At 38.0% G+C, this 12,131-nt stretch overlaps 1 protein-coding gene across 2 annotated transcripts in view; it reads left to right on the forward strand.

Moving 5' to 3' along the window:
* The window catches only part of GALNT3 (polypeptide N-acetylgalactosaminyltransferase 3), a 63,515-nt gene that overhangs the window by 35,016 nt on the left and 16,368 nt on the right, over nt 1-12,131 (forward strand). For both annotated transcript variants that reach the window (XM_023542876.2, XM_003405819.4), the window contains 6 exons: nt 879-1,113; nt 1,563-1,680; nt 3,188-3,388; nt 5,886-6,017; nt 6,222-6,323; nt 11,763-11,915. In XM_023542876.2, the coding sequence (XP_023398644.2) occupies nt 879-1,113; nt 1,563-1,680; nt 3,188-3,388; nt 5,886-6,017; nt 6,222-6,323; nt 11,763-11,915 (941 nt within the window). The remainder of the gene's footprint in view (nt 1-878; nt 1,114-1,562; nt 1,681-3,187; nt 3,389-5,885; nt 6,018-6,221; nt 6,324-11,762; nt 11,916-12,131) is intronic.

Raw genomic sequence — 12,131 nt, forward strand, 5'->3', positions numbered from 1 at the left:
TGCATAGGGTTGCCATGAGTCAGAACCAACTTGATGGCACCTGATAACAACAGCAACAAAAGCCATTCAAGAGAGGCCTTTTAAAAGAGAAATGGCCCATTTTGCAGTATTCCCACTCTTGGTCCAAAATGAAAATAATTTCCGACCTAGTAGTCCTTGCCTCCCTGCCCCGTAAATGTCTCTAACAGTGGGTAGGTGGCTAATGGCCCCTGCTGGACCCTGGCTGTCAAGCTCTGCTCAGCAGGGAGCCCAGATTAGGACTACATATGTCAGTATCATTGAATTTGCTGTGTATTGTGTCAGACAGCTTATCCTATGCCAAGAGCAGAATTTTCACAGGACTCCTGGGCCCCACTCCCTTCCTTTAGGACTGGAACAGCTTTGAGTGGTCCTTCTCCAGCTATTCAGAATATTCTGACTCATTAACTTATTTTCTCCTAAGATCCAATCAGAGAAATAGAGATTTCAATTACTGTACTTTCCTCAAAGAAACAAGTTTAAGAAATCAGAATACTAATTTTTGGATGAGATAGTATTGACCAGCACAGAGTTGCCTTGGTTCATGACCCATTTTAAAGTGAAACACATTAGCTGAATCCTAAATACACCAATTTTACTTTCACTCCCTTTCTAAGGGAAAAAAAATCATCTTTAGGAGAATTTTCCTAACATATACAGAATCTTACTTTACCTTCTCATCCCATCACGCACATACATATACGCACACACACACCTTAAAAAAAAAGTTCCCATATGTAAATATTGAAAACACAAGTGACTTTGTTATTGTTATTTCTCTGTAAACCTTCTTCAAAAAAAAAAAAGGAAAAAAATCCTCATTTTTTTCGTTTAATTAATTAAAATTGTGTTCTCTCTAGGTGAATGTTTCTATGGTTGGTTGGAACCTTTGCTGGCCAGAATAGCTGAGAACTACACAGCTGTCGTGAGTCCAGATATCGCATCAATAGATCTTAATACCTTTGAATTCAACAAGCCTTCTCCTTATGGAAGTAACCATAACCGTGGAAACTTTGACTGGAGCCTTTCCTTTGGCTGGGAATCACTTCCCGATCATGAGAAGCAAAGAAGGAAGGATGAAACCTACCCAATTAAGTAAGACGATTGCTCTCAAAGCAATGTACAGTTTGGTTATTTAAAAATGTATGTGCTATTTGCTTTTATAGCACTTGCCTCTGAGATAATTCACACTGAAGAAATAAAGAGCACACATTCTATGTGTAAGGAATAGAGAAGTCATTTACTTAGGTCCTCACGGATGAGGCCACTGAGCAGGAAGTAGAATTAAGAGGGTTCTTAGGTCTTCCTCATAATCATTGCTTGTGAACATTTAAGCTTGATTAGAAGAAGACACTTAACGAATGTTTGCATTTCCCCCACAACTTGATTTTGAAAATAACATTTTCCGTTTTATTTTACCTATATAAAAGCTTTGAGATTGTGATAGCTGTTTAATTTGGTTGTGAATTTGATTCACTTGGTCTTCAACAATGCAGTTTTATTTTTGTTTTTATAACTATGTTCAATGATGTATTATTTTTCAGAACACCCACTTTTGCAGGAGGCCTTTTTTCCATATCAAAAGAATATTTTGAATATATTGGAACTTATGATGAAGAAATGGAAATCTGGGGAGGTGAAAATATAGAAATGTCTTTCAGAGTAAGTTTATGGAGATTAAATATAGCACGTATATTAAAAAGTGGAGTTTATTGCATTCTGATTGGGTGATACAGATTATTATGTATGTGGCCAGCCTTTGCTTTCTAAAATTTAATTGCTAGAAAGCTTGGAATAAGGGTATTTCCTTTTAAAATGTAACTTAATATATTTATTTGTTATTGCCAATGTAAAGAGAGGAATCAGTTAAACTTCTGTGTCCTGGCAATAACACCAATTAATGTACTTGTAGCTACTGAATTCCAGCCAAGATAAATATAATTAAATCCAGTGCTTCAGGAAATGAGTTGATTATCAAGGGAATCAGGATGGAAAAACATTTATGTATAATTTTAAAGGACATTGGACTTAACTCTTTGGATTAAATGAGCTGGTTTTTCTCTATACACGTTAAAAGTTAGTATGAGAAACAAAACGAAGGCTTTGGATGGTCTCCACTTGTACCTCATTTATTTGATTTCATGAGTTCACTTTCCTGCAATTGACTTTATAGTTCATTTTTCGTACCTTAGGCTGGAATGTAGTACAAAAAGGACTGAATTAGGAGTGAGAAGATTTAAGTTTTGGCTCTGGCTCCATCATATACTGCCAGTGATAATCTTAGCCAAGCTTGAACCCCTTAAGGATAGGGGTCTTGTTTTATTCATTTTGGTGTTCCCATCACCCAGCACATTTGTATCTCAAGCACAGTTTGTTAAATTGAACGTATCACTAAGTTTTATCATTTGTTTAAAAAAGGGGAAAGAGAGAATGTAATTACTTTCCTTAACACTGGCATGTACTATTAAACATGACTTCATTTCAGATTTTTTGCTTAGAGATTATTTCTGGCAAGACCAATTTTCAAGGTATTTAAGTGAAAAGGTATTGGTTTCATGATTTGCCATTTAATTTAAAGTTAATGCAAATAAGTTTTTTGAAACTCTAGATAGGTATGCATTATTTTATAATGAGTAACTGCTTCACAAGGTTACTAGATTATACTTTGGTGATAATGCCTATTTGGAATTGTTTTCTTGATTATAAAATTGAATATACAGTGAGCAAGTGGATGCTGGGTTCACTTGTTCCCAGGCTGCTAGTTCATTTCATAGAAGAAAAACCCTGTTGCTCAAGTGAAGTGATCATGTAAGTTGTAGAAAAAGATGGCAGTCAAATGCAGAACAGTCTTCAGTCTTCCTGTGCAATTAGAGTGCTTGCATAAAAAAAAAATAATTGCTTGCAAAAAGAAAAATTTTGGAATCCATTTTTATAAAAGATCTGGAATAACTTTGGTTAATTTCTTTCTAAAAATGTGCTTTTATTCTTGGTATCCGTACAAGTTAATAAAATTGTTCCTTGTATTTAAGAACCTAACAGGTATCATTTGTGAAGTTGTAGTAAATCTATTTTCTCAATATTTTTATTAAAATCTTAAAGGTAAACTTAAAAGCAACACTTTGATCTTCCTAAAATACTGTAAATTTAAACAAATATCATTAATTATCAGGTATGGCAATGTGGTGGGCAGTTGGAGATTATGCCTTGCTCTGTTGTTGGACATGTTTTTCGCAGCAAAAGCCCTCATACCTTTCCAAAAGGCACTCAGGTGATTGCCCGCAACCAAGTTCGCCTTGCAGAAGTCTGGATGGATGAATACAAGGAAATATTTTATAGGAGAAACACAGATGCCGCAAAAATTGTTAGACAAGTAAGTTAAGAGCTAACTAATTCACTTACAATAAAAATTCACACCGGGTTTATGTCCTTTTGTTTATTTGAGTCTCAAGTACAAAACATAGAAAAATAATTATTTTTGATGCTGGATTTTTATTTTAGCTTTCTAAAAATATAGCTAACTGATGGTGGCATGGTGGTTAAGAGCTACAGCTGCTCACCAAAAGGTCGGCGATTCAAATCCACCAGGCACTCCTTGGAAACCCTATGACGCAGTTCTACCCTGTCCTGTAGGGTCGCTATGAGTTGGAATTGATGGCAACGGGTTTGTTTTTTTGGTTTTGGTGTTAGTTTTCTCCTTTTGTAAGGAAACATTAAGTAGATTGCTTTAAAAAATTCAGGTATTCTAATTGATATTATCCTTTTTAGCATGAAGATACTTAGTTTTCAAAACTGCCTTGATTCAATATTTTACCCAAAGAAACTAAGATTAAGTGGAATCTATTTTTACTGATTTTAGGAAATGTGATGAACACGTAAACCAAGGTGCTAAGTGGCCTTTTGAAGATTGAAATAGAGAGAGTCATAGCGTGGCATGAGAATGAACCAGGAATGCCAAGGCTCCCCCCCCCCACCGCCAAGTTCTGGTTCCACTCTTCACTGAAGGTGTTACCTTGGCAAAGCCCCTGTGAGATTGAAAATGAAGATACAACTTCATAGGGTGGTTGAGAGGTTGCTGAACATGGAGCATGTGCTTAACAGACTCCTTCTCTCTTCTTCCCCGTCTTCAAGGACAAAGTATATATATGCCCTGTCTACCTCACAGGGAAATCAGAAAGTAATAAGTGCTATCAAATGTATGGTGCCATTGTTATTGAATTGTCATAGATAAAAATGCTACAAATGTTGATATCCAAATACAATTGAACTGAGTTCCAACAGTCTTAAAATTGGATGTGGTAAAAGAACTATCAGTTAAACAACATGCTTCAGCAAGTGGCACTGACCTCTTTGTAGGTAACAGTGCTAGTTTGTTGGGTGTTTCTGCGGAGTCCTGGGTATCAATGTTTTGACTGTCCTGGTGAAGAAAAACTGGGCTACATCTTTTCCACCTTTTTTCTGATCTCCAATGTCTCCCTATAACTTGTCAGGAAGATGCAAACTCAGAGCACTATTGGGTTAGATTGTAGGGTTTTTACTCAGGGCCACCAAAACAAATTGGGTAGACTGTGTACTGCACAAAGGTACCTGGCTAAGAAGGGACACCAGCGCTGAGTGCATCTCATGCTCTGCTTGTCACCCACAAGGGGTCTCATGAGCCAGCAAACCATTTTTTTTTTTTAACCACAAGGCAAATAGGCCTACCTAGTAAAATGCATAAGCTATCCAGAAGTCTTAAGAGCCTTATAAACCTGTTGCTGTCAAGTTGATTCCGACTTATAGCAACCCTGTAGGACAGAGTAGAACTGCCCCATGGGCTCCCGAGGGTGCAGCTGGTGGACTGCTAAACTGCACCCAGGGCTCCTAAAAGCCTTATACTGTTGGCCAGGGTGCCTTGGTTCAAGACTTTGAAGTTGGCATAAGAACACATTTCCCTTAGTTGAGCTGTTAAGGTTGAGTATTTGCTTTTGCATAAAGGAGCCCTGGAGGTGCAGTGGCTAAGCGCTCAGCTGTTAACCAAAAGGTCGGTGGTTTGAACCCACCAGCCTCTACGTGGGAGAAAGTGTGGCAAGCTGCTTCTTTAAAGATTAAAACCCATTGCCGTCGTCAGTTCTGACTCAGTGCAACCCTACAGGACAGGGTAGAACTGCCCTATCAGGTTTCCAAGGAGTGCCTGGTGGATTCGAACTGCCAATCTTTTGGTTAGCACCCATAGCACTTAACCACTACACCACCAGGGTTTCCTCTGTAAAAATTACAGCCTTGGAAAACCTATGGGGGAGTTCTACTCTCCTAAATTTAGGTTTCAAATATAATATTTCTCTAAAATTTTGCCCACAGCCCACATACCTTTTTATTTCAATAGTATATTATTTTTTAAAAATTTGTCTTCTTAGTCCCTTAAAATAAGAGAAAATAAAATGCATTTAACTAAAAAATGTCTTTTTTCAGGGTATTGTTAGGAGTAGGCAACACTTCTCTTGACTTAAAAAATTACTCCCGGCTGCCTTGCTTTTTGTGGTCTTGCCTGGAGAAGAGATACAAATTCCATTACGTATCGGCGCTGCTTACCAGTACCTGCTTTCTCATGTCTCAGCTTGCAGATCACTGGATAAATTTTGAGTGCTCCCACTTCCATTCCTTTGCCCCAGCATTTCACTGTGGGAGAGGTTTGTGGCACAGATGAAAAATAAAAAGGCACCATGTCAGCATGTCTGAATGAATGGTGAATGAATGCAGCTAAATTGCATCTTGTATTTTAGCCCAGCTTTTTTTAAAAAGCCCTAAATAAAATACAAAGGATAGCATTTGACGCCCTTGACCAGTGCAGGTTTGATTAAGCATCCCCTTCATTTCTCATCTTTTTCTAGAAATCGTTCGGTGATCTTTCAAAAAGGTTTGAAATAAAGCACCGCCTTCAATGTAAAAATTTTACATGGTATCTGAACAGTGTTTATCCAGAAGTATATGTGCCAGACCTTAATCCTGTTATATCTGGATATGTGAGTACTTTCCTGTTCCTTTTTACTCGTCATGTTCCTTGCCACCTACATTTATGTGGCTGAGGGAACATTGCTGAAATACTTTCTGATTTCTTGCGTTCGAGATTTTACATTATTATTAACACTACTTCCTGAAATTAATTGAAACAATTTAAAGTACACAGATTTAAATATATATATTGTAACTTGAAATTTTTCTTTTAGATTAAAAGCTTTGGTCAGCATCTATGTCTAGATGTTGGGGAAAATAATCAAGGAGGCAAACCATTAATTATGTACACGTGTCATGGACTTGGGGGAAACCAGGTGAGCATGGCATTAAATATCCTCCCAGCTCCTTAGCACTTACAAGCACAAGTTGCTGTATATTTTCTACACATCCTAATTAGCTTTATACTGAGGTAAACTGGTGTGCAAAAATGTTTTTAGACTAAGTTTGACAATTAATATTAAAGTTACAGAGTATTTTGGTTTTCCCTCTGACTGAATACAATTTGAAGTTGCTTGTTTATTCAGTAGAAAGGCAAATGAAAAAATAATAGAATAATGGCATTTGAAATGAAAAAAATGGAATCCACTATATAGAAGATCTTTAATGTTTACAGGGTGATTTTGCAAGATTATACATAAAGGCCATGTTTAACTGGATTTAATATCAGATTACATCAAATGTTAGCACCAAAAGAGTAGAATAGTAAGTTATTTTTGTGAGCCATGATTTTATCTCAGCATCTTCTTTAAAAAGGTATGGTCTTGATTCTCCTTGATTGGTGACATCTGGTTTATTATCATTCTTTGACTGTTTTACCAATTAACACTCAAATACTAAATGTTACTATTTGGCCTACTGTCAATGGAGAGGTGTCCTTAGGTGGTACAAATGGTTAATGAGCTTGGCTGTTAACTGAAAGGTTGGAGGTTCAAGTCCAGCCAGAATCACCTCGGAAGAAAGGGCTAGTAATTGACTTCTGAGAAATCAGCCATTGAAGACCCTGTTTAGCACAGTTGTACTCTGTCACACATGGGGTCACTATGATGGCCACTGGTTATGTGTAGAGAACATAATAAAATATTGAGTTTTTAACTTTTAACTTCCTTTCCTTGCCTTTTGCAAATTAACTCATGGGAGGATTAGACTCTATTTCTCTCATTTATTTATTCAACAAATTCACTGAGTGACTCCTTCATACCAGGAGCAATTTTCTTCCAGAAATCTATATTTCAGAACAAGCAGTTATAGTTAGTATGACAAGGTCTGGAATAAGGTATTCAGAGTGCTCTGGGGATATGTAGGAGGGTGTCTGAATTAGACAGGGTGCCTATATATTTTCCTTGGGAAGATGACACTTAAAAACATTTTTTTAATTTGAAAGGTTAGTTGGAGTTAGTGAGGTGACTGACGGAAATGAGAACAGAATGAGAACAGTGTGAAGAAAGGTACTGAGGAGAGGCGCTGTCTTTTCTGCGAACTATAGGCATTTTGGTATAGCTAGAGTCTAAGATGTGTGTGGAGGATTTTCAGAATATTAAATATTTATGATGCCCCATTGTAACAGGATGGGACTTTGATGATGTTGGTTTTAGGAAGGACGGGTCAGTTTATTTCTGGGATCCATACTCTTCCATATTTCCTTCTACTCATTAACCTCAGCTTAATGTAGTCCCAGTCCTTATTCACCTAAACCAATCAGTCTCCTGAGGGCAGATGGTACAGCAGCCAAGAAGCCAGAACTGATGAACAGGATCCACTGCCGGATGGTCAAAATGTAATTCTGAAATGGGATGGAGATATATGTGTGTGCGAGTGTGTATATATACATATATATATTTATGTGTGTGTGTGTGTATATATATATATGAGTTGGAATCAACTCGACGGCACTGGGTGGGTTATGTATATATGCCTATACTGAAACCAAACCCATTGTCAATTCTCAACTATACAGGGTAGAACTTCCCCATAAGGTTTCCAAGGCTGTAATCTTTACAGAAGCAGACTGCCATGTCCTTCTCCTGTGGAGCAGCTGGTGGGTTTGAACTGCCAACCTTTCAGTTAGCAACCGAGTGCTTAACCACTGCACCACTAGGTCTCCTCTCAGCCTGAATGGCAGGTATCAATTTAGATGCAGTGTTAAAAGTACAAGAAAACCTGACACAATTCAAACTGTCTTGAAAAATAAGGGAATTTATTAGGTCAGTAAATCCAGCCATGGTTTGGTAGCGGCTACAGTCCAGTTTCTGTGTATTACCCGGTGCTATCCTCCTCAAAGGAGCACTTGCAGCACAGTGGTTAAGTGCTCAGCTGCTAACCGCAAGGTTGGCAGTTTGAACTCAGCAGCCACTTTGGGGGGAAAGATGTGGCAGTTAGCTTTCGTAAAGATTAAAAAAAAAAAAAAAACCCTGAAAACCATACGGGGCAGTTCTTCTCTGTCCTACAGGGTCGTTATAAGTTGGAATTGGTTTGACAGCAACAGGTTTAGTTCTTTTGAGGTAAAATACTGGACAGATTTCCTTATCTTGGCAATGGGAAGGTCTGTCTTTTCTAGAGAATTATAACTAGAATGCTGTTTTCATGATCTAAACTGCTTTTCTTCTAGCGCCTCTATCAGAAGTACTACCAGGTATAAAAATGTCTGAAGTTATACTTTCAGAAAGAGATAGAAATAATTATGAGACTAAAACCAGGGGAACTCAAGATATGTTGCTGTGTTGATTCAGCTGATGTCTGTGGTGTGCCAGCTCTGATGCCTGCCTAGCACATAATAAGGGCTTGATAAATATTAGTGCGAACACTAATTATTTCATTATTGAAAATCAATTAACATTAATTTATTTTATCTTGCGAAGTCAACATTATTAAATATTTGATTTGTAATGAATGTTATCACTAGATATACTGTCTGACTTTGGTCTATGGAGAAGGCAGCTAGCTACACACACTATTCTAATAGAGTGCTATGAAAGTTGTCTTTGATGTAGTGTGGGAATCTTGAAAAAGGTGTAATTTTGTACAGTTGGACAAATTCAGGGAAAGCCAAAAAAGGAAGGTAATACTTTAGTTGACTCTTAAAGTATGAAAAGGGGCTAATCAGGCAGAGAGGGTCAGAAGGGTATTCCAGGCAGAACACAGTAAAGGAAAGTCTTAGAGTTAAGGATATACACATTTTGCTTTGTTAGAATTGTGTGGAAGGAGCATAGTATATAATTGAGGCAATGACTCACATAAAATTTAAAAAAAGGACAATTTCATGTACCGATTAAGTAGTGTGGACTTTATCTCAACAACACAGGTGACTCACTTAAACAGGGGAAGTAGAGGATAACATCAATGTTATAAGAGAATAACTCTGGCAGCAGAGTGGATCATAGATAATAGGGGCAGAAATTAGAGGTAGCTGGAGGTATTACGGTAGAGATTCTGAGGGCCTGAACAAGAGAAGTGAGGAAACTGAAGTAAGGATGGATGGGATGGTAACATTTCAGAAGAAAAGATATTACTAAGTAGGGTTAAGAGATGTAGGGGGAAAAAGACAAATAACCCAATTAAAAAATGGACAAAAGATATGAACAGACACATTATTAAAGAAGACATTCAGGTAGCTAACAGATACATGAGGAAACGCTCATGATCATTAGCCATTAGAGAAATGCAAATCAAAACTACAATGAGATTCTATCTCACTCTAACAAGGCTTGCATTAATCCAAAAAACAGAAAATAATAAATATTGGAGAGGTTGTGGAGAGACTGGAACACTTATACACTGCTGGTGGGAATGTAAAATGGTACAACCACTTTGGAAATTAATTTGGCGCTTCCTTAAAAAGACAGAAATAAAACTACCAATAACCCAACAATTCCACTCCTTGGAATATATCCTAGAGAAATAAGAGCCTTTACATGAACAGATATATGCACACCCATGTTCACTGCAGCACTGTTTACAATAGCAAAAAGATGGAAGCAACCATGGTGCCCATCGATGGATGAATCTATAAATAAATTATGGTATATTCACCCAATGGAATACTACTCATCAATAAAGAACAGTGATGAATCTGTGAAACATTTCATGGAGGAACCTGGAAGGCATTACGCTGAGTGAAATTAGTCAGATGCAAAAGGACAAATATTGTATAAGACCACTATTATAAGAACTCAAGAAATAGTTTAAACAGAGAAGAAAATATTCTTTGATGGTTACAAGAGGGGTGAGGGAGGGAGGGAGGTATTCACTAATTAGATAGTGGATAAGAACTACTTTAGGTAAAAGGAAAGACAACATACAATACAGGGGAGGTCAGCACAACTGGACTGAGCCAAAAGCAAAGAAGTTTCCTGAATAAACTGAATGCTTCGAAGGCCAGCATAGCAGGGGTGGGGGTTTGGGGACCATGGTTTCAGGGGACATCTAAGTCAATTGGTATAATAAAATCTATTAAAACATTCTGCATCCCACTTTGGAGAGTGGCATCTGGGGTCTTAAACGCTAGCAAGCAGCCATCTAAGATGCATCAATTGGTCTCAACCCACCTGGAGCAAAGGAGAATGAAGAACACCAAGGACACAAGGTAATTATGAGCCCAAGAGACAGAAAGGGCCACACAAACCAGAGACTACATGAGCCTGAGACCAGAAGAACTAGATGGTGCCCGGCTACAACCAATGACTGCCCTGACAGGGAATATAACAGAGAACCCCTGAGGGAGCAGGAGATCAGTGGGATGCAGACCCCAACTTCTCATAAAAAGACCAGGCTTAATGGTCTGACTGAGATGAGAAGGACCCCAGGGGTCCTGGCCCCCAGACCTTCTGTTAGCCCAGGACAGGACCATTCCCAAAGCCAACTCTTCAGACAGGGATTGGACTGGACAATGGGATAGAAAAAGATGCTGGTGAAGAATGAGCTTCTTGGATCAGGTGGACACATGGGACTATGTGGGCATCTCCTATCTGGAGGGGAGATGAGAGGGAAAAGGGGGTTAGACACTGATGGAATGGACACGAAAAGAGAGAGTCGAGGGAAGGAGTGGGATGTCTCATTAGGGAGAGAGCAATTAGGAGTATATAGTAAGGTGTATATAAATTTTTGTATGAGAGACTAACTTGATTTGTAAACTTTCACTTAAAGCGCAATAAAAATTAAAAAAAAAAGATGTAGGAGGGGACAGAAGCATTAGTAATAGCAACAATAACTAAAATGTACTGAGTACTTAACACGTGCCAGTCATTGTTCTAGGTGTTTCCATATATTCATTTATTTTCATAACCATATAGGTTAAGAGATATTAAATTACTCCTTTTACAGGTGAGGGAACTGAGGCATGGACAGGACTGCACAGTTCCTAGCTTAGGTGGAAGTGCCATTAATTGAGATGAGTAAGGGAGAAGGAACACATGTGAATAGGAAGAGACATAAACTTATGTACTTGTTACAACTTTCCAGGTACATTTTTGTGGAGTGCCTGTCCTAGTCTCCATCCTACTTGATAGCTTCCAATTTCTGATATAAGAAACACAATACCTTCTTCATGAAGTATTGGTGATGGACTGAAAGAAAGTTATAGTGTCCTCTATTATAAGAACTCATGTTTCTTGAAACTTTTTATTGTATTATTTTGTTGAGGCAGCAATTACTTCGTTATTCAGTAAGTTGCTGATTTTCTTATTGAGTAAATTTAAAAAAAATTTTATAACTGAGGATACAGGATGCTTTTGTCAGTAACAGCACTCTTCCTTCCATAGTACTTTGAATACTCTGCTCAGCATGAAATTCGGCATAACATCCAGAAGGAATTATGTCTTCATGCTGCTCCAGGTCCTGTTCAGCTGAGGACATGTACTTACAAAGGTCACAAGACAGTCGCTACGGGAGAACAGATATGGGAGATCCAGAAGGTACTTCTGTGCAATTAACTTGTCCCTTTATGTAACTATTATTATTTTTAGCTCTAATTGCTTATCTAATGAGCCCTGGTAGTGCAAATTTTTAAGTGCTTGGCTGCTAACAGAAGGTTGGCAGTTCCAAACCACACAGTGGCTCCATGGGAGAAAGACCTGGCAATCTCCTTCTGTAAAGATTACAGCCAAGAAAATTCTATAGGGAGTTCTACT

This window comes from Loxodonta africana, chromosome 6, assembly GCF_030014295.1.
Source record: "Loxodonta africana isolate mLoxAfr1 chromosome 6, mLoxAfr1.hap2, whole genome shotgun sequence".
Taxonomy (NCBI): Eukaryota; Metazoa; Chordata; class Mammalia; order Proboscidea; family Elephantidae; genus Loxodonta; species Loxodonta africana.